This window comes from Lithobates pipiens, unplaced genomic scaffold (genome assembly GCF_037356315.1).
Source record: "Lithobates pipiens isolate NorthernLeopardFrog02 unplaced genomic scaffold, aLitPip1_a1.2 Scaffold_3, whole genome shotgun sequence".
Lineage (NCBI taxonomy): Eukaryota > Metazoa > Chordata > Amphibia > Anura > Ranidae > Lithobates > Lithobates pipiens.
The window spans coordinates 197,236,859-197,259,606 of record NW_027507790.1 but is presented as its reverse complement, the minus strand read 5'-3'; the positions used below and the strand labels follow the sequence as shown (position 1 = coordinate 197,259,606).

The window sequence follows — 22,748 nt, the reverse complement described above, 5'->3', positions numbered from 1 at the left end:
CTCTTGGGTAACAGGTCCTGAAGACAAAGGTGAGCCATCCACAGTTTCCATATCACTAGGGGCGAGTTTATTTCTTATTTGAATGTTGTTATTATTTTGGCAAAATTCAATGTCCAGCATAGCAGAACAAGGCATTTCATCGTTTTCATTGATGAGCCTTATAGGGATGACAAAATTAGTTGATAAAGAATTAACTTTACTTCCTTCCTGAATCAAATGAGAGACAGACTGATAAATTGAGTTTATTTGTTTAGATACTGTAACATCCATTTCCGCAATTGTTTTTTTAAATCTATTGGGACAATTAACTGCTTAATGTCCAGAGTCTCCACAATAAAGAAATACATTCTCTGAACGTGGTCTTTTTTCTCCTTAGTAATAGATCTTTTGATAGCATTCACCTGCATAGGTTCAGGAGTGCCGGAATCCGGAAGAACTCTTGGACCCCCTAGGAGTATACTGAGTAGTAGAAAAACGCATGTCACCATTACTGCCTGGGATTCATAGTCTATCCTTTCTCCTTTCAGTAAGTCTCTGATCAATTTTAATACATAATTTAATAAAAGCCTCAAGGTCGTCAGGACTTTCTACGCTGGCAAGCTCATCTTTTACTTGTTCTGAGAGTCCTTGACGGAACTGTCTTTTGCGCTGCTTCCAATTCGTATCTGAAATCCAACGTAGGAATTCAGTTGTGTACTCTGCAACAGAGCGTCTATCCTGCTTTAAATTGTGCAATTTTTCCTCAGCAGTAGCGCAGCGGTTAGGATCATCGAAAACTTGGTTCATAGCATTCACAAAAGAATTGAAATTATCCAGGATGACATCATCTTTCTCCATATAAGGGGAGGCCCAGGCTAAGGCTTCCTCAGTCAGGAGGTTGATGATAAACCGCACCTCTTTATGTCAGAAGTAAATGCAGCAGGTTGCATCTGAAAGTATATACAACATTGATTAAGGAACCCTCTATAATGTCGATGGTCTCTGTTAAACTTGGGTGGTAGGGGCATTCGTGAATTAGTATCTACGGCAGCATACTTTTCCCTCTCATCCTTGTTCGGCAGAAGAGAAATGACTGCATTCCTTGGACATCATCGGGACAGTCAGAGTTTTTGTCTAGATCTGCGGAGATCCGAAGATCAGACTTCTTTTTTGTTTTACCAGAAGGATTCAAGAAGGGGCAGGCAGCTTCCAAAGCTTCCATTGCCAACAGGATCCGCCAGTTGGTCATTCAGGCCTATGGTCTGAAACTTAAGGCTCCTCCCTTCAGGGTGAGAGCTCATTCTACCAGGGGTGTAAGAACCTCCTGGGCTTTTTGCCATCAGGTATCTGTGGCTCAGATTTGTAAGGCTGCCACCTGGTCTTCGGTGCATGCGTTCACAAGATTTTATCAGGTAGATGTTAGAGCAGCCGAAGATTTGGCTGCTCCAGGCTGTCTGCCATTTAAAGTCTGATGGCTGTTTTTGTTTCCGTGATGTATGATAAAGAATATAGGATTTTTTTTGTCATACTTACCTGTAAAATCTTTTTCTTTGAAGACCTCATGGGACACAGAGGTCCCTTCCCTCTTTTAAGGATTCAGTGCTTGCTACAAAAATGAAGCACTTTCTGTATGGGAGAGGTTATATAGGGGACCACTTCCTGTCTAAAGACCTTTTAGTCTACCAGTGTCCATTCACCTGGAGATGAAGTATAACCCAGTAGGTATATCGAGACTATGTCTATAGTAAAAACGTTGGACTTTTGAAGCCAAAAGTTTTTAGTAAGATTTTTTAAACATTTTATTTCATTTCTTTTAAAATTCAACATGTAATAGTAAAAAAACGTCATTTTCCAACCACTGCATTGTTTTATATAACAAGTCTTTCCGCTCAATACGTTTCATGGACATGGTCCTCTTCATCAGGAGATAGCAGACTTGAATTGCTGCCATCTAAGTAGAGTGACAAAATTGATATTAAATAATCCTATCACTATAGCACATTTCATACATTATGCCATAACGTCTCCCCATCAAGGACTGCAACATGTACCCTGTTGAACTGTGAGGAATAACTATATATGGCACAGGGGTCCCAAGGGGAAACTCCCTCTCCCTTCTCCTCCAACCTCCAGTTTGATTTAATCCTATTTAGCAATTCATTAATTTCCCTAATTTGTGGGTGAAAAAATTGCTACCCAAATTTGTTCCATTTGCTAAATTATTTATTTGTGTTTTTGAAATGGGCTGTGTGTACTCTCCTCCAAAAGAGCTTCAAGGGATTAAACCACACATACCTTAATTCTAGTCATATATCCTTAACTCAAAATTCCATATTTACCTTCCGTATTGCAGTCATAAATTTGTTTTAATTATTTAGAGGATTTCTGCTCTCGTGGTAAAATAGGTGGTCCGTTAAACAGACAGTTGACAAGCAAACTTTTCTCATAGGTTTAGTTTGGGTTCCTGTGGCGGACCTATACCAAAAGGGCCGCAGCTGCTTTCATAAACGTATCCATGACCATGTGAATCCATCTTAAGCCGCCATGTCCATTTTGGTATAGGTATGGCGTCCAGATAATGGATTCTGGCCGCCGGACCACAGCTGGGGCAATTTGGAGAACACTAGTTCTCTTATATGGCACAGGTGATTCCAGGACACATCTCTCTCCCCTCTCTGCAGCCAAACAGGCTGAAGATTCATTTTACAGTGTGGAATTGATACAGGTAGGACATGCCACTGGAGGGCTCTCTTTTCAGCAACAAAACTCTCTAATAATTGATACTTTATCTATTTCCTTATCACAATACAGTGAAAACCTAGGCCTTCTTCCACTACCTCAGTGCTAGAGCTGGGTGATTTTCTCCAAAAAAAAAATCATATATATTTTTTTTTTGATGGACACCACGCCGGTCGTGAGGAGCTGCAGGCAGGAGTTTTTAGATAAGGCAGCGGCTTCAGCCTACTCTGTGGCGTCCAGCCTCACGGACTAGTCAGAAGACTAACAAAATATTAAAAATCTAAAAAAAATCGACTTGCTGAAATTTTGAATCGATTTGACCTCTCAACTCGATTCAAGATTTAAATCATTTTTTTTCCCCAGCCCTACTCGGCGCTATGGAGTTACTACATTTTATAAAAATATAGACCATTCAGTAATCGGTGATTCAGTCTTTCACAGGGATTTCAAAGTGTCAGCTGCCGCTTAAAGTGCAAAATGCAAAACAATAATCCATACAATATAGTAAAATGTCCACAGGTACTCCAAAGGTGCTACTATCATTTGCTTATTATGACCAGCTTTCATATGGTAATGGCACATGAGAAAATTAAAGAAGGACAGATGGTGATAAAAGTTCAGGAAGACACAGATGGTGGTCCTAATGTGGTATTAAAGATGTGCACCTCACACCAGAATCCGCAAGCCGTGCATCACACTCCCCTTAGGGGTTTTCATTCACCAGAAAGATGAACACATCAAGCTTTGATATGTTAAACACGACTCTCATCCACGTCATGGAAGGTGTCAGCTTGTACTGGATCTACCACAGGTACTCGGACATTGTTTGTTTAAACTCAAAATGACATGTTCCATAAAATCCGTCAGTCAATTGGTTCTTAAATTATCAGCATTAAAAAGCGCTCTACACAGCACAGGAAACGAGACTCCTGCAACTAAGGAAGGCAGCGTCCGCCTCATACTTCCAGTTGTCTCTTCCTGGCCGTAGAATGCAAACATCACTTCCGTTGGTGGTAAGGTCATGTGCTGATGCGTTTCGTCATTACAACTTCCTCCTGAGGGTGTGGCCTTACGGTACGGTGTCCCGGTTTTTATGCATATGGCTGTCAGTAAGGGAACCTGCTGGGCTTGAAATACCTACAACTAGAATTACTTTCACCTTTCCTTATCTCTGGGGACCTCATGTGCCCCCTCATATGCCTGCCTGTACTCTGTTTACCAGTAGCAATACCATTGGTGTTGAGTGAATCTGAGGAATTGAGATTAGATTAAAATTATGGTTATTTTATAGACCCAATGTGAGGAACCAAAACTAAATCTATAAGCCCTTGTACACACGGTCAGAGATTCCGACAACCAAATCCGTCGGATTTTGTCCGAAACTGTTGCATACACACGGTTGGACAAAGTTGTCGGAAAATCCGAACTTTCAGAACGTGATGATGTAATTTTGTTACGATGGGACTACGTTCAGGCTAGTAGCCAATAGCTTTGATGTAGGAATTTGATCTGAGCATGCGTGGCAATTCCGATCGGAATTCTCTACACATGATCGGAGCATTTTGTCGGAAAATATTTCCGGCAAGTTGGAAAAGTTGGTCCGACGGATATTCAGACTGAAACAGTCCGATGCAGACCACACACAGTCGGAATATCCGACCAAACGCTCCGATCGGACACTTTCCGTCGGAATCTCCGATCGTGTGTACACTTGTCAACTGTCTCTTTAATGGACCACCTGTTTTACCACGATAGCAGAAATGCTCTACATATTTAAATCAAATTTCTGACTGCAATACAGAAGGTAAATAGAATTCTGAGTTAAGGATATATGTCTAGAATTAAGGTATGTGTGATTTAATCCCTTGGAACGCTTTGAGAGGAGGGTACACACAGCCCATTTCTAAACACAAATTAAGCAAATTTGGGTAGCAATTTTTTAACCCACAAATTAGGGAAATTAATGAATTACTAAATAGAATTAAATCAAACTGGAGGTTGGAGGAGAAGGGAGAGGGAGTTTCCCCTTGGGACCCCTGTGCCGTACATAGTTGAACTGTGAGGAATAACTGGATACATGTTGCACTGCTGGAGACGTTATGGCATAATGTATGAAATGTGCTATATTGATATGATTATTTAAGATCAATTTTGTCACTCTATTTAGATGGCAGAAATTCAAGTCTGCTTTCTCCTGATGAAGAAGACCATGTCCGCCATCTGATCCCGTGCATGCTACACGAGACTCAGTAAACTAAAGAACATATAATAGATAATTGTGCTATTATGAGCCCGGAAACTACCAGACGTACGTGCTAGCCCCTGATTTCTTCGGAAACGGTGCAACTCTCTTGGTCCCCAACACCTTTTTGATAACTGAACTGTATGCGAGGACATTTATATGGCATGTTTTTTTACTGTTTCTGTATTCATTCATTGATTTATATTCTTTATAAAACCCTTTGTACAAGAAGAGGACCATGTTCATGAAACGCGTTGAGAGGAAAGACTTGTTCTATAAGGCAATACAGTGGTTTGAAATTACTGTTTATAATTGTTGTTTTTACTATTACATGTTGAATTTTAAAAGAAATTAAATAAAATGTTTAACCACTTGGGTACCGCGCTATTGCCGAATGACGGCATTAGCGCGGACCTAGATTGCCGGGACTACGTCTATTGACGTCGTCCCGGTTACGAGCGGCCTGCGCGCCCCCTGAGGGGCGCGCGCGCGGCGCGCTCTGTGATCGGCGAGTCCGTGAGACTCGCCTGATCACCGATCCGTGTAAGGGGTCGATCCCGACCCCTTATCACGTGATCAGCTGTCAGCCAATGACAGCTGATCATGTGATAAAACGGAGCCGGTAATCGGCTAGTATTCCTCCTCGCGCTGACAGCGCGAGGAGAAAAAAAAAAAGCCGATCGCCGGCGGCCGTGTTCGGGACATCAGTCCCGATCACGGCCAGCATATCCAGCGGACACCTGCCCCCTGCCAGTGCCCACCTGCCACCCGCAGTGCCATCCTGAAATAAAGTAAGTGCCCCCCTGTCAGTGCCACCCAGCAGTGCCCATAGTGCCCACAGTGCCACCCAGCAGTGCCCACAGTGCCACCCAGCAGTGCCCACAGTGCCACCCACAGTGCCACCCAAAATCTGCCTCAAAGGTGCTGCACCCCAGTGCCGCCCATCAGTGCCCAGCAGTGCCGCCCATCAGTGCCCAGCAGTGCCGCCCATCAGTGCCCAGCAGTGCCACCTATCAGAGCCACCTATCAGTGCCACCTATCAGTGCCCATCAGTCCCATCTATCTGTGGTACCTATCAGTGCCCATCCGTGCCACCCATCCGTGCCACTTATCCGTGCCACCCATCCGTGCCATCTTATCTGTGCCCATCTTTGCCCATCAGTGCCGCCTTATCTGTGCCCATCGGTGCCGCCTTATCTGTGCCTATTAGTGCCGCCTTAACTATGCCTATCAGTGCCCACCAGTGCAGCCTATCAGTGCCCACCAATGCAGCCCATCAGTGCCCACCAATGCAGCCCATCAGTGCCCACCAATGCAGCCTATCAGTGCCGCCTAATCAGCGCACTTCAATGAAGGAGAAAAATGACCCGTTTGCAAAATTTTATAACAAACTATTAAAACATGATTTTTTTTTTTTTTTTTTTTGCATCTTTTTTTGTTTGTTTAGCAAAAAATAAAACTCCGAGCTGTAACTAAATACCACCAAAAGAAAGCTCTATTTGTGGGAAAAAAATGATAAAAATTTCATTTGGGTACAGTGTTGTATGACCGCGCAATTGTCACTCAAAGTGCATCAGCGCTGAAAGCTGAAAATTGGTCTGGGACTGAGGGGGGTTTAAGTGCCCAGTAAGCAAGTGGTTAAAAAAATCTTACTAAAACGTTGTGCCTCAAAAGTCCCACATTTTTACTATAGATATAGTCTCGATATACCAAATTTAGGGATGTGGCATATACATTGAATTCGCTTTTTTCGAATCATGACCCATTAGGTAATGAATATTAGCTTAACTCTATGTCCTGTGATTTCTTCAAAGAAAAGTATTTTACAGGTAAGTATGATGAAAAAATATTTTTTACAGCGATCACAATGCTTATTAGTGCCATGCAGGCCAGTGTAGTGTATAACATTCTGCTAAAATCAAGCAGTTGCTTTTTTTTTTGTTAATAAGTTGCAAACAGCTGGACTGTATCCAGAGTACAGGGAAGAGATTGGCTTATTGCTGCTGTATGATTTATATAGTTCCCTTAAGCACCCATGGTCTCTGAAAGCATACAGCTAAAGAACGGTAAGGTAATGGGAGCTTTTAGAGAAGGTTTATCCATGCTTTGGGGAATTTCTCTGAGATAAACATTTTTATTTTTATTTTTATGTTTTTACTTTTGAAAGATGTTGAAAAATTTATTAGCTGGCCATTTGTGTAAGAATGAATATCTGGAATCTTTTCAAAATGATTCCTTTCCTCTTTATGATTCATATTGTTTGTGCTCTGTCTTGGTTTCATATCACATAAATGTGTGTTTTTTCTGTAATGAGTCAATTGTGTTTTATAGGTCTAATTTAACGTCTTCTGTTTTCTTTTGCAGCGTGGATCAGAGGCAAAAGGAAAGACCCTCCAACTACTGAGGTGAGGTTAAAGAAGGATTAAATGATGATGTGCTCATGGACTTAAATAAAGAAGCTTTTATAACATTTTAAAATATTGTATCTGCCCCCCCCCCCTCCTTTTTTTTTTTTTTCAGCTGCAAAAGAACTAGAGAGATTTAGACCGGCCATAGATGGTTTGACTCTGCCAGTTCAGCAGGAAACGGCCAAGATTAGAATTAATGAGCAGGCTGAATGTACCAAGTTGATCAATCAACTTGGGTACAACCAACCTGCCAAATTCTCTTATGATTATCGATAAACTAGCGATAATCACAGTCTTGTCTCGGCAAGGATGGCTTTGCCTTTAGTTATACTTTAACCAGTTGCCGACCGCCGCACGCCGATGTACGTCGGTACAATGGCACGGGCAGGCATAAGGACATACATGTACGTCCCTTGCCTCCCGCGGGTCGGGGGCCCGATCGGGCCCCCGCCCGGTGCCTGCGGCGGTCGGTATTCGTACGGGAGCGATCCCGGACGAGGGGACGGCCATTCATTCATGGCCACCCCCTCGCGATCGCTCCCGACGAATAGAAATCCCCGGTGACATCACTTCCTCTCCTGTAATGTAAACACAGGAGAGGAAGTGATGTATTCTCTCCTCCGTGTCGGTATTTTTCGTTCCGACACGGAGGAGAGCGGTTCAGTAAGTTGCACCAACACTCTACACACACAGTAGAACATGCCAGGCACACTCACACCCCCCCTTTACCCCCCGATCACCCCCCCAATTACCCCTGCCCCCCAGTCACAGTGACACCAATGTCATTTTTTTTTTTTTTTTTTTTTTTTTTGCATTGGTGTCATTTGTGACTGTAATAACTGTTAGGGCAGTTAGAGTTAGCCCCCTTTAGTTCTAATGTACCCCCCTAACCCCCCCAATAAAGGTTTAACCCCGTGATCACCCCCCGTCGCCAGTGTCACTAAGGCTGGGTTCACATTGCAGCGGTTTATGAGAACGAATGTGATTCGCACCGCACTGCAGTGCAAATCACATCCGATCTCTGTGCGATTCGAGTTCAGCCATTCGCCGCACCCGCCGCACCCGCCACACCCGCCGCACCCGCCGCAAATTCGCACGGGACCCTTTTTTTGGCCCGCAGCAGAATCGGATCGCATGGGTGTTCACACCATGCGATCCGAGTTTGCAGATCGCACTGCGATATGCGAACTGATCTGGGGGTGTCAGTAACATTTCACTGACACTCCCAGCAGTTCGCATAGGGCAGTGTGAACTGCCGCCGGGAGGCATGCGATGCGGGAACCCGCCGCGCATTCGTGGCGTTTCCGCATCGCTCCAGTGTGAACCCAGCCTAATAAGCGATCATTTTTCTGATCGCCGTATTAGTGTCACAGGTGACGCTAGTTAGGCAGGTAGGTATTTAGGTTCGCCGCAGCTTTTTATAGCGCCAGGGACCCCCATATACTACCGCATAAAGCCCCCTGATTGCCCCCTAGTTAACCCTTTCACCTGTGATCACCATATAACTGTTACAGGTGACGCTGGTTGGTTAGTTATTTTTTTATAGTTTCAGGGCACCCGCCATTTATTACCTAATAAAGGTTTAACCCCCTGATCACCCGGCGGGTGTCATTTGTGACTAATAACTGTTAGGGCAGTTAGGGTTAGCCCCCTTTAGTTCTAAGGTACCCCCCTAACCCCCCCAATAAAGGTTTAACCCCGTGATCACCCCCCGTCGCCAGTGTCACTAAGGCTGGGTTCACATTGCAGCGGTTTGAGAACGGATGTGATTCGCACCGCACTGCAGTGCAAATCACATCCGATCTCTGTGCGATTCGAGTTCAGCCATTCGCCGCACCCGCCACACACCCGCCGCACCCGCCGCAAATTCGCACGGGACCCTTTTTTTGGCCCGCAGCAGAATCGGATCGCATGGGTGTTCACACCATGCGATCCGAGTTTGCAGATCGCACTGCGATATGCGAACTGATCTGGGGGTGTCAGTAACATTTCACTGACACTCCCAGCAGTTCGCATAGGGCAGTGTGAACTGCCGCCGGGAGGCATGCGATGCGGGAACCCGCCGCGCATTCGTGGCGTTCCCGCATCGCTCCAGTGTGAACCCAGCCTAATAAGCGATCGTTTTTCTGATCGCTGTATTAGTGTCACAGGTGACGCTAGTTAGGCAGGTAGGTATTTAGGTTCGCCGCAGCTTTTTATAGCGCCAGGGACCCCCATATACTACCGCATAAAGCCCCCTGATTGCCCCCTAGTTAACCCTTTCACCAGTGATCACCATATAACTGTTACAGGTGACGCTGATTGGTTAGTTATTTTTTTTATAGTTTCAGGGCACCCGCCATTTATTACCTAGTCTCACTAGTGTACCCCTAAATTTAGGGGTGTCTACTTTCCAAAATGGGGTCATTTGGGGGGGGTTTGTGCCATCTTGGCATTTTATGGCCTTCAAAACTGTAACGCCCTTAGAAAGCCTGAAGGCGGTGCTTGGTTTTCGGGGCCCCGTACGCGGCTAGGCTCCCAAAAAGTCCCACATATGTGGTATCCCCGTACTCAGGAGAAGCAGCAGAATTTATTTTGGGGTGTCATTTCACATATGCCCATGGCATGCGTGAGCAATATATCATTTAGTGACAACTTTGTGAAAAAAAAAAAAAAAAAAAAAAAGTTTGTAATTTTCCCGCAACTTGTGGCAAAATATAAAATATTCCATGGACTCAACATGCCTCTCAGCAAATAGCTTGGGGTGTCTACTTTCTAAAATGGGGTCATTTGTGGGGGTTTTGTGCCATCTTGGCATTTTATGGCCTTCAAAACTGTAATAGGTAGTGAGAAGTGAACTCAAAAATTTACGCCCTTAGAAAGCCTGAAGGCGGTGCTTGGTTTTCGGGGCCCCGTACGCGGCTAGGCTCCCAAAAAGTCCCACATATGTGGTATCCCCGTACTCAGGAGAAGCAGCAGAATTTATTTTGGGGTGTCATTTCACATATGCCCATGGCATGTGTGAGCAATATATCATTTAGTGACAACTTTGTGAAAAAAAAAAAAAAAAAAAAAAAGTTTGTAATTTTCCCGCAACTTGTGGCAAAATATAAAATATTCCATGAACTCAACATGCCTCTCAGCAAATAGCTTGGGGTGTCTACTTTCTAAAATGGGGTCATTTGTGGGGGTTTTGTGCCATCTTGGCATTTTATGGCCTTCAAAACTGTAATAGGTAGTGAGAAGTGAACTCAAAAATGTACGCCCTTAGAAAGCCTGAAGGCGGTGCTTGGTTTTCGGGGCCCCGTACGCGGCTAGGCTCCCAAAAAGTCCCACATATGTGGTATCCCCGTACTCAGGAGAAGCAGCAGAATTTATTTTGGGGTGTCATTTCACATACGCCCATAGCATGTGTGAGCAATATATCATTTAGTGACAACTTTGTGTAAAAAAAAAAAAAAATTTTTTTTTTGTCATTATTCAATCGCTTGAGGCAAAAAAATAAAATATTCAATGGGCTCAACATGCCTCTTATCAATTTCCTTAGGGGGTCTACTTTCCAAAATGGGGTCATTTGGGGGGGTTTTGTACTGCCCTGCCATTTTAGCACCTCAAGAAATGAGATAGGCAGTCGTAAACTAAAAGCTGCGTAAATTCCAGAAAACGTACCTTAGTTTGTAGATGTGACAACTTTTGCGCAAACCAATAAATATACAATTATTGACTTTTTTTTTACCAAAGACATGTGGCTGAATACATTTTGGCCTAAATGTATGACTAAAATTGAGTTTATTGGATTTTTCTTATAACAAAAAGTAGAAAATATCATTTTTTTTCAAAATTTGCGGTCTTTTTACGTTTATATCGCAAAAAATAAAAATCGCAGAGGCAATCAAATACCATCAAAAGAAAGCTCTATTTGTGGGAAGAAAAGGACGCAAATTTTGTTTGGGTACAACATTGCATGACCGCGCAATTACCAGTTAAAGCAGCGCAGTGCCAAAGTGTAAAAAGACCTCTGGTCATTTACCAGCAAAATGGTCCGGTCTGAAAGTGGTTAAGTCCAAGGAGGTGCATGACCTCTCCAGACCTTACTTCTATTATTTATATCTGACAGGCTTATGGCTCTGCTAGAGCATACACTCAGGACTGAGAGAGATGCACACAGAGCAGCTATGCTCTGCCCCTCCCTTCTGCTGCCCATTCAGAGAAGCCTTTGTATTTTGTAAATTAGATCACATAATACAAAGGCTTCTGTGATTGGGCAGGCAGAGGGGAGGGGCAGCTGGACTGACTGTAACGTTGAAGATGCTTAGACCTGAACCATCAGCGTCGGGCTTCCGGGAATACAGCAATAGCCGCCGTCTTCCAGGAGTGCAATACAACTGCCAGATTTAAATAATAGATCTAAGCCCAGGAGCTAAGCTCTTTGAATTTAACTCATAGCATGCCTTTACTTATTACAAGGGAGCAGTATTCCTGGAATTCAGCTTTAAAGCTGTTAGTGTAGTAAGATTGTTATTCAAAGTAAGTTAAATATATCTATGGCCAAAACGTTTGTGTTTTTTTTTTTTTTTTTTTTTTTTTCGTTTTAGATACATAAGAAGTTAAAACCCCTGTCAGTTTTTTGCCATTGTTGTTCCATTGGGGAGATTTTGCTTCACTTCATATCCTATAGACACAACTGGAAGTGAGAAGAAATCTCTCCAAAGAGAGGGAGATATTGTCTTAGCTGTCAGTGCTGTCTCCTAGTTGTTAATACTGTCAAGTGTTTCCATTAGAAGATTTTACATTGACTCCTTTTCTGATGACAGAGGATAACTGGAGGGCTAAACTTTCCAATAGGGACACAGACCATCATAAAAATACAACAGAGTCACTAAACCTTCAGCACTCCATCCATTACAATTGAAATGTACTTCAGAAACAATTTGAAGAAGAACTATTACATATTTCTTGATGCTCCAGTCCACTAGGGTACAATGTACATATAACACTTTGATTCATCTTCTAGGAGCTGTAGAAGCTGAGATCCAATATGTGACAGAGCACCCTAAGCTCCACCCACCTACTTCCAACCGCAAGCGCTTTTAGTCTGAATGCAGGGAATGAGCATGTCACTTTAACACTGAACAATCTAGGTACGCTCACAGGAGCGCTGTTCCTGTGCTGCGCACATATTTCCTTGCCTGTTTACCAGCTGGGAGTGTCAGCTGTGTCAGAACAAAATCCCACTTCCAGTACACAGACCATGGCACAGGTCTTTGCTAACAAATAGTAAGTTAAATCATTCATGAATGTCTCTTTCTGACATTGCTACTGCTCCCAGCTTGTACACAGACATGGCATGTGTGAGCAGCACAGGAACGGTGCTGCTATGAGCATGATTGTTTTAAACTAAGATGCTCCTTTTTGGTAAATGCTATAACTTTTGCGCAAACCAATCAATAAACCCTTATTGTGTTTTTTTTTGTTTTTTGTTTTACCAAAAATATGTAGAATACGTATTGTCTTAAACTTTTTTTCCCAAAATTATCGCTCTTTTTTTTTTTGTTTTTTTTTTTTATAGCGAAAACAATAAAAACCGCAGAGATGATCAAATACCACCAAAACAAAGCTTTGATAGAAAAAATTATAGTGGCGCTCAAATAATATTCTGGTTATGTGCTATACTGGTGTGCTGCAATCAAATAAACCCCTTTTGTGAAGTGGAAAAAATTCTCTTCATGTCAAATTATAGATTGCGCAAACTACCCAAACAATTATAAATATATATATATATCCTACTATTAACTATGCTCAGTGTTGCAGTTATACATATATCACATGCAAACCTTGATAATACCACCTGTGTTGTGCTGTTTTCCCATAAGAACCAACATCCTGCAATCAGTATATATACAGTATACCTTTTCCCCTCTTCCTCATCATACAGTTTCTTTAGAATTTACCCATTTTCCCCAGACTTTATGAAACTTCTTAGGGCATCCCTGTGCCTCATAGGTCATCTTATATAGTGTCACATTAGCGTTAACTAGGTTCTTTCATGCGGCCAGTGTAAGATAATCTCTTTTTATCCAGTTAAGGGCAATTCGCTTTCTAACATAAAAACAACAGTATTTTTAGTAATGTTCTCATGTTGCTATTCATAACTTCATATTCTATGATACCCAAAAGTCCCAATAGTGGGCTACAGATGTTCGGGAGATCAAATTCATCTGCAAGGAATTGCGTTACCTGCGACCAGAGTGGACGTATTCTATTACAGTTCCAAACCATATGTATAAATGAGCCGTCAGCTGCCAGACACTTATGGCATGTAGGGTTATCTCCTCTCCCCATTTTGTATAACCTAAGTGGAGTGTATTACATTTGGTGTAAATATCTTAATTGAATCAGTTTGTCTCTTGCTGAGATGACTGTGGATGTATAAGAGGACGTCACTTGTTCCCACTGTCCCTCAGTAATTTCCAGGATAATAGCCATCCAATGATCCTTACGTTTTGTTTCTTTTGGTATTTTTATGTCCATAAGTGTGCTGTAATAGGTGGAAATTAGTTTTGTATGATTAGGGTCAGCCAGGAGTCTTAACAATTTAGAATTCTCTAGAGAAACCCATCCAGTCCTCCATTGGAGAGTGATCCGATAGGGCTCTCAGGAGGTAGCAGACACTAGATACAAGCCGGAGACCGTCTACTGAGGTCAATAACAAGTCTATCCTAGACAAAGTTTTATGGGTCCCAGAGTGGCAGAAGTACTCTCTGACTGCCTCCACACATCAGTGAGAGCATAGCTCTCCAGCCAGGGGGACAAGTTGTGGTGAGAGTCAGAGGTGCACCTGTGCCTGTCCAGAGCATTATCTGTAACCGCATTAAAGTCGCCTAGTATCAGTAGTGGGCCCTGAGCAACCATTACAGCTTCCTTCAGTATAATCTCCAAAACCTTTGAGGAGAATGGTGGAGGTATATATACACATACCAACGTCAGGGAAATATTGTACATCCGACAAACCAAGATAGCATACCTACCCTTAGGATCAGATTTAACCTGTATTACATGTGTGGATGCCTTCTTGGTTACTAAAATAGCCACCCCTCTTGAATATGTAGAATATAGTTAGCATGAATTACATTCATAATATTTGCTTTTTTGAGAGCCATAACTTTCGATCCCTGTAGATGAGTTTCCTGTAATAGGATAATATGGGGTTTGTATCTTTTTACAAAATCAAATACAAGGGATATTTTTACTTTTGAATTCAGCCCTCTCACATTCCTTGACACTAAACTTATTTTATCCGCCATCTATAACTGGGAAATATAATAGCCATAGTATTGGGGGAGTTTCGTATAGGTACTTAGCATTCATTTCTTTTCTATACCTTTCAGAGCATAAAACATTTTTAGCACACAGCACAATGTAACAAAAAGCAGTAAACCCACCCTGCACACCCTGCATACCCTGCACACAACCCCAACATCTTGTGTGCTTCAAACCCATAACCTTAAATTGTAAATGACCTTGCGGGGGTCGTAGGTCTCTAGCAGCAAGTCAATTGCTACATATTAACTGGGGAGCATGTCTGAGAGGAGCTAGATAATGTCTAGAAAGAGTATATGCTCCTAACTTTCTTGAAGTGTATAAACACTCCCCAAAAAAAAAAAACAGGAAGAGAAAAAAAATTAAAAATAACAGAAAAAAATATTATTCTCGTCTCTGCCCTCTCCTCTCTCTCCCTTGTGGTCCAGAAAGCAGGTTATCTGGATTTTTGGTGTGAGTTTCGTTCACCTGGTGCAAGAATCCATGCAGGACAGCACATAGGGTAAATATAGTGCCAGAGCACTCAACAAATCAAACAGGCCATGCAAAATGGGTAAAGAAGAAGATCCGAAAAGAAGGAGAAACTCTGTGTAACCACCCACATCAGCCAGATCCAAAAGAGAATGCCCCATTGGAGTGCGTGGGACTCATGTCAAACAAGTAGGTCGAGTGTGTTGGTTCCTCATCAATGTGTCTCTGGACTTGAGCGCCCCCAAGCGTCCAGCCGCCAACACGCTTCAACAGGGGAGTTGAATAAGAAAACGTTGTCTTTATCTACCACTCTAAGTTTTGCAGGGTAGAGCATGCTATATGTCACCTGTAAGTCTCAGAGTCTCTTTTTTACGTGGACAAAGCTGGCTCTCTGTTTCTGCGTGGCAGCAGAGAAGTCAGGATATATAGAAATACGGTTACCATTGTAATGTAGGTCACAGATAGTGCGAGCTGCACGGAGGATGTTTTCTCTATCCCTTAAGTGCAAGATGCGTGCTATCATCGGGTGTGGATGGGAGCCAGGAGGGGAGGTTTAGAAGGTATCCTGTGTGACCTTTCTATGGCAAACAAGCGGGAAAACGTGGTGTTAGGCATATTATCTTTGAGCCACAGTTCCAAAAAATCCTCAGGTTGTCTACCCTCAGCCTTTTCAGGGAAACCTACAAAGCGTATATTGTTTCTCCTTTGCCTGTCCTCCATGTCCCCGAGCTTATCCGTATGAGCATTCACCTCCGTATGTATATTTTGCACTTTATTTTCTAATGGGCGCACTACATCTTCCAGGTCACTTATTCTCTGCTCTGCTTCCGCGGCCTTTTCTCTTATGGTCTGTACATCTTGTTTCAAAAAAGAAACTTTTGCCCTTTATAACTTTATCCCGTCAATATGTTCAGTTAAAGTGGATTGGCAAGTGTGTATAGTAGAGGTCGACCGATATATCGGCCGGCCAATATATCGGCCGATATTTGCCGTTTTTTAAATAATCGGCATCGGCCGATTTGTGCTGATAAAAAGCCGATTTAGAACTACAGCGGGACTTTGAAATGACTTCTGTATAGAAGTCAGTCTAAGTTGACTGAGTCGTCATAGCAACCCTTTCCTCCTCTCTGGGCAGGCTGCCAAGAAAAGAACTAAATGATACAATGTTTACACTTGAATGAATTAAGTCATCTCAGTGTGTAGAAGTTCTCAGTTTAACCATTTAAAGACTAAATCTTTTCTGACACTTGTTGCTTACAAGTAAAAATCCTGTATTTTCTGCCAGAAAATCACTTAGACCCCCCCAAAAATGATATATATTTTTTTAGCAGAGATCCTAGGGAATAAAATAGCGGTTGTTGTAATATTTTATGTCACACGGCATTTTCACAGAGGTCTTTCAAATGCATTTTTTGGGAAAAAAATACACCATTTAAAAAATAAAAATAAAATAAAAACAGTAAAGTTAGCCCATTTTTTTTTTTTTGTCCAAAAGTTTTGACTACCTGTTTTTATTTTATATATATATATATATATATATATATATAATATATATTTTTTTTATCTAAATCATACATACAAGTAAACTGATTGGAGGTTTGTTTTGTTTAATAAATGTTTAACTGTAAGAAATTTTCTGTATCACGTATGAAGGCCGCTTTCACACTGGAGCGGGCAGGCGTTGATGGTAAAACGCAAGTTTTAGCGGCTCGTTACCATCATTTTAGCGGTGCTATTTGGCTGCTAGTGGGGCACATATAACCCAGCTAGCAGCCAAGGAAGAGGTTAAATGCGCCCATGAAGCACTGCTGCCAAATCTCTTGCATGCGCTTTGGCAGTGGTGCCCATTCATATCAATGGGCAGGAGTGGTGGAGGAGTGGTATACACCACTCCAAACGTGCTGCTTGCAGGACTTTTTTTTAAGATCCTGCCAGCGCATCGCCTCAGTGTGAAAGCACTCTGTCTTTCACACAGACTGCAGGGGAGCCATTTTACAGGCACTTTACAGGCGCTATTTTTAGCCCAAAAGCGCCTTAAAACGCCACAGTGGGAAAGGTGTGTTAGATCAAGGGGGATTAAAAATAAATAAATAAATAAAATAAAATCGGCCTAACATATCGGCCCCAAAAAATCGGCATCATATATCGGCAATCGGCCGCCATGATTTCTAAATATCGCATCGGCATCGGCCAGAGAAAAACCCATATCGGTCGACCTCTAGTGTATAGCCTCCATTATCTGCTTCAAAGATGGCTCCCCTGTACCCTTCTCTGGCGCCATTACCCCCCTGTCCGCCTGAGATAATCTGTCCAGAGAGCGGCCTCTCCTTGACCCTTTGGTCCTGGGGGCAGTCGGCTTATCTCACTATTGTATTCAGGTGAGTAATCATCCCCTCTCTGTGGGATATCCCCAGGTCTCCACTCCGCCGCCACAATTTCAGGATCCTGGTCGGCGCCAACTTGAGATCCCCACGCATAGCAGGAGAGGCGCTCAGTGGTGGATTTGAGGGGAACCAGCCCGTATTTGACCATATCTTTTCGTGCAGCCAGGTCCGGTGAGTATACTGGTCCCCGTGCTGTGTAATTTCGGTGTCTCTGACACTCAGGATAGTGTGGGGATAGATTGTCCTGCCGGGAGCTCCTTCACAGCGATGCTTACATATCAGTCACTGGCTCCGCCCCCCCCCCCCCCCGTGTTGTACTCTTTAAATGCTCCAATTCAAACTTAACACAACAACCTTCAACAAAAACAAATGCTCATAAAAAACCCAAAAAGTGCAACCAAATCCCCACCAAAAACCCCCCCAAAAACAAGTCTGTTCCAAACCACTCCTTATACCCAGCTTCCTGATGACGCAGAGGGAACTGCGAAACGTGTAGAGGCTGCGGGAACCATTTGTAGTGCTAGTGCCGGCAACAGGAGAACTAAGAGGGAGAAAGGGGTCACCTGTGGAACACTTACTGGCTCATAGCGCACCTTAATTCATGGCTGGATAAGCTTAGTGTCGGCTAGCTGACACAGGGACATGTGTGTGCAATCTGTTTTTACATTTTTTTTATACTAAAAGTCGGAACGTTTTACACTATGTTGGTTCCATATGTTTTTTATGAGTTTGCATAATCGGTGGATTGCTGACTGGAGAATAAGCGGCTTTAAGGAGTGGTTATCCATTGAATGAACCAAAGGCGAGCTTCCATTTATTTCTGGCGAGTGGCCATTTCAGAAGGTGGTGGTGGCACGAAGGGTGAATTATGGTGTGGAGTTAAGCACGTGAAAACAGGAAGATTAAATTAAAGGAACTTTTTTTAGAATTGTGATAGGGGAGTGGCACCCCTTCTCATACACAGACTGTGGAACTGAGATTATACATGGACTTGTTTTTGGGGGTTTTTTTGGTGGGGATTTGGTTGCACTTTTTGTTTTTGTTTTTATGAGCATTTGTTTTTGTTGAAGGTTGTTGTGCTAAGTTTGAATTGGATCATTTAAATGCAACACAACACAGGTGATATTATCAAAGTTTGCATGTGATATATGTACAAGTATAACACTGAGCACAGTTAATAGTAGGAGATATAAATATATATTTATAATTGTTTGGGTAGTTTGCACAATCTATAATTTGATATGAACAAAAGAAAGCTTTATTTGTGGGGAAAAAAGGATGTAAATTTTTTTTGGGTGCTACGTTGCATGACCGCGCAATTGTCAGTTAAAGCGACGCAGTCTCGAATCGCAAAAAGTCCTCTGGCCTTTGGCAAGCCAAATGCTCTGGGGCTGAAGTGGTTAAGTAAACGTTGTCATGCCTAAAGTCACCCCCGGGGGCTATCAAGAGCATGTACCTGTTCCATGCTTGTCTGATCTCGTTTCTGTGTCAGCAGAAGCTGCAAGCTTCCTCCAGTCCCAAGCCTCTGGTAAGATATTGGTATTTTTTTCTTCTGAATACATCCCACACCAGGGCCCCCCTCTCTAGGAGGCAGAGGGAGCCAGGAACGGTTGGCGGTATGCCGCTCTGCTCCCTCTTACACCGCTGTCAGCGGCGGTTCTTTCCTTCTCCATCCTCCCCTCAGATTGGGCTCTCCACTCCCCCTCCCCCCACATGCCGATCCGGTTGATCGAAGCGATAATAGCAGCAGCAGTTGCTGGACTATTTGCTCAGCAGTGGGTGCATTTTTTTCTGTCAGTACCTCTGTGTTTGTGTTTGGCACTATGTTTGGCAGAAGGGGAGGTGCAAACACCCCAAAAAAGAACCCAAAGGTGTTATCTTTGGGATCAGGGGACCCTGGTCTTACTTCTGCAGCACCATCCTCCCCTGAAGGAAGTGCCGAGGCCGGTTAGAGTGAGCCATCAAGTTCAGCAAGTGTTGCCACTGTTTCCAACATTTCTGTCCCTGTCTTTATTACTGAGGATGTTTTCTCCTCCGCTATGATGATATTAGAAGAAAGGTTAACGGCTTTAAGCTCATCTTTCCAGAATGGGAGAAAGCGCATTAGGTCCCCTTCTACCTCCCAGGACCTCAAACAGAGGAGCAGTGGGAGGGAAAAGATGAATCCCCCTCAGGGGATCATGAAGAGGCTGATGAAACTTCCGAGGGATCAAGTGTGGATGAACCTGCTTCAGCTTCACAATCTGAGAAATTGTTGTTGCAATCTTACTGAAATGGTCCACTCCACATTTAAGCTACCCTTAACTGAGTCGGCTGAAAAGCCAACTTCTTGTTTGGGTTCACTAAAGCCTCCTCAAGCCTTGCAGGCCTTTCCGGGTCATTCATTGCTGAGACAATTTATGTACTGTGAGTGGGATCACCCAGATAAGAATTTTTTTTCCTCCTAAAAAGTTTTCAACACTTTATCCTATGGAGGAAAATTTTACAAAAAAAAATGGGGTATACCAGCAATTGACGCTGCTATATCGTCTGTGAATAAAAATTTGACTTGTCCAGTTGACAACGCTCAAATGCTTAGGGATCCAACCGATAAGTTGGAATTCCTGCTAAAAAAAAAACATTTTTTCTTTGGCAGGTTCAGTGGCTCAAGCTGCAGTGGTCCTTGAGGGACCAGTTGAGACAGGTGCTCAAGTTTATCCCAGATCAGCAAGGCCCAGGATTTAGCCGAGCTTCCAGGGGCTTTGTGTTTTGCAATTGCCACAATGAGAGATTCTATTCTTCTGACCTCTCGTCTTACGCTTGGGTTGGTGCATATGTGTAGAATCTTATGGTTGAAAAGTTGGTCAGCCAAAGCGCCATGCAAAAAGCTCTTGGCTGGTTTTCCTTTCCGCGGTGAAAGACTGGGGATGATTTGGATGAATATATCCAAAAAATATCAAGTAGAAAGAGAACCTTTTTACCAGTTAAGAAAAGGAGTAAATGTCCCTCATTTAAACAGGCTCCTCTCCAGGTCCAGGGGCATCAGCCTCCAGGCAGTCGCGACGGCCTCCGTTGTCAGATTCAAGAGGTAAACATCTGGGTCAACCCCAGGCACAAAAGAAGTCCTGGGGCAGGAAACGTACAAGACAGAATACTAAAGCCTCTTTATGAAGGGGCGCCCTCACTCGCTCACTCAAGTGGGGGGAAGGATTCGCATTCTCTGGTCCGAAACTTCATACAGGGGGTAACACGGCTTAATCCGCTGGTTAGGTCACCCTTAAAACCGTGGGACCTGAATATAGTTTTGTCAGTTTTACAAAAACAGCCCTTTGTGCCGATGCAGCATACTCCCTTGATCCTTTTGACAAGGAAGTTCGTTTTTCTGGTTGCCATATCTTCTGCAAGAAGGGTATCTGAGTTTGCTGCTCTTTCTTCCAAAGAGCCATATTTAATTATTCACAAGGATAAGGTGGTATTGCGTCCTCATCCAAACTTTCTACCGAAGGTAGTGTCAGGTTTTTATCTAAACCAGGATATTGTTCTACCTTCATTTTTTCATGGAAGAAAGTCGCTACATTCTCTTGATGTAATGAGAGCAGTCAAAGTCTACTTGAAAGCGACTACTCATATTCGGAAAACTGATGTTTTGTTTGTGTTTCCTGAAGGTCCTAGAAAAGAACAGGCAGCATTGAAATCCACTATCTCTAAGTGGATTTGGCAAGTGATTGTTCAGGCTTATGGTTTGAAAGGGAAAATTCCACCTTTTCAAATCAAAGCGCACTCCACCAATGCTTTGTGGGCAGTGCATCACCAAGCCTCCATGGCTCAAATCTGCAAGACCGCAACTTGGTCTTCAGTCCATACAGTCACTAGATTCTATCAGGTGATAATATAAAATAATTAATTACAAATATAAAGGAACATGAGACTATAACAAAAAGATGTTTATTTTTTCTCTAGTCATCTGTCCAGGTCATCACTAGAGAGAGAGGCTCCACCTCCGAAAGCAGGAAACACAAAGGGTTAAATCCATAAAAGGCATCTTCCGTCCCTCTTTCCCAGTCTCTTGTGTTTCCTCCACCAGAGAAGGAGGCTGGATCGGAGCTCTTATTTGCCCTCTCAGAAACCATGAGATGCCTAGGGGAGGGGAGAAGCTCTGCCGGTATGGTCGATCATAGGTCCCCTGATCAGGCGGAAAGCAGGCTGGAGACTGGCGTTTTTTCCTCCAGATCAGCCCGGGGAGGGCTGGATGCTCCCCATGTGGGATCCACAGCGGGGGGAGTGGATTTCTCTGCTGGCCGGCTACTGGTCCAGCGTGAGTACGGTGGGGGGCGGGCGTAGGCCTTGCGTTCTGGCCTTTGAATAACACGGAGGATGGCGGGGACTTCCAGCACATCACTTCTGAGTCTTGCAAGGAGCGTAGACACCGGATTCATGGCGGTTCATTTAAACGTCAGACACAGCAGTTGGCGGTCTTGGATCCACCGACTGGCGTAACGCTTCAGGAGGACATGCAGCAGAGCAGAGGGCCAGTGGTGCCAGCCCAACTAAGGTAGGCAGACACAGGGGTGGTTTGGCCTATGAGGCTGGGAGGAGTGCAGTTGGCCGCAGGTCGCTCTCCCTTTGTCCCACCTTCCCCCTTTTTTTGAGTGTTGCGGGATCCGGGCTAGAGTGCCTTGCAAATCCGGTCACGGCTGGTGGGGGTGCACATAGAGGTCGGTGGAGGCACACGTATTGTTGTTTAACGGTAACTGACCACAGCGTGGCTTTTGTTTGTCCCCCTTCTCTTGCTTCAGGCTCAGCCCAAAGAACCAGAGGAGTTGGGGGGGGGGGGTGTCCGTCTTGTACGAATAAATTCAAAGAAGGGTGGAACAAACTGCTCTGTAAATCTTTTATAGCAGAGGCGTAGCTTGAAGCTTGTGGGCTCTGATGCAAAAGTTGAACTGCCCCCACACTACCACCCACAACTTCCATTGCGCGCTAAGATACTCCAAGTAGATAAAGATATTCAGACCTTTACATATTGAGAGGGTAATTCAAAAGAATTGGGGAGGTATGTCAAAATGTGAATAGTTTTCTCCAAAATCGTTAGAACAGGGGTGGGCAACCTTTGAAAGGTGGAGATCTACCTGAACAATATGAAAGAGATCAAAGATCACCAGAGTTAGGCAACCTTTTTTTTTCCTTTGAAAATAAAATAAATTAGCTAGTAAAGCCCAACTAAATAGTAAGGAAAACTTTATTAAA

At 43.5% G+C, this 22,748-nt stretch overlaps 1 protein-coding gene across 2 annotated transcripts in view; it reads left to right on the top strand.

The window, feature by feature from the left end:
• The window catches only part of NDUFAF2 (NADH:ubiquinone oxidoreductase complex assembly factor 2), a 220,965-nt gene that overhangs the window by 155,422 nt on the left and 42,795 nt on the right, over positions 1-22,748 (top strand). For both annotated transcript variants that reach the window (XM_077462682.1, XM_077462681.1), the window contains one exon: positions 7,325-7,365. In XM_077462682.1, the coding sequence (XP_077318808.1) occupies positions 7,325-7,365 (41 nt within the window). The remainder of the gene's footprint in view (positions 1-7,324; positions 7,366-22,748) is intronic.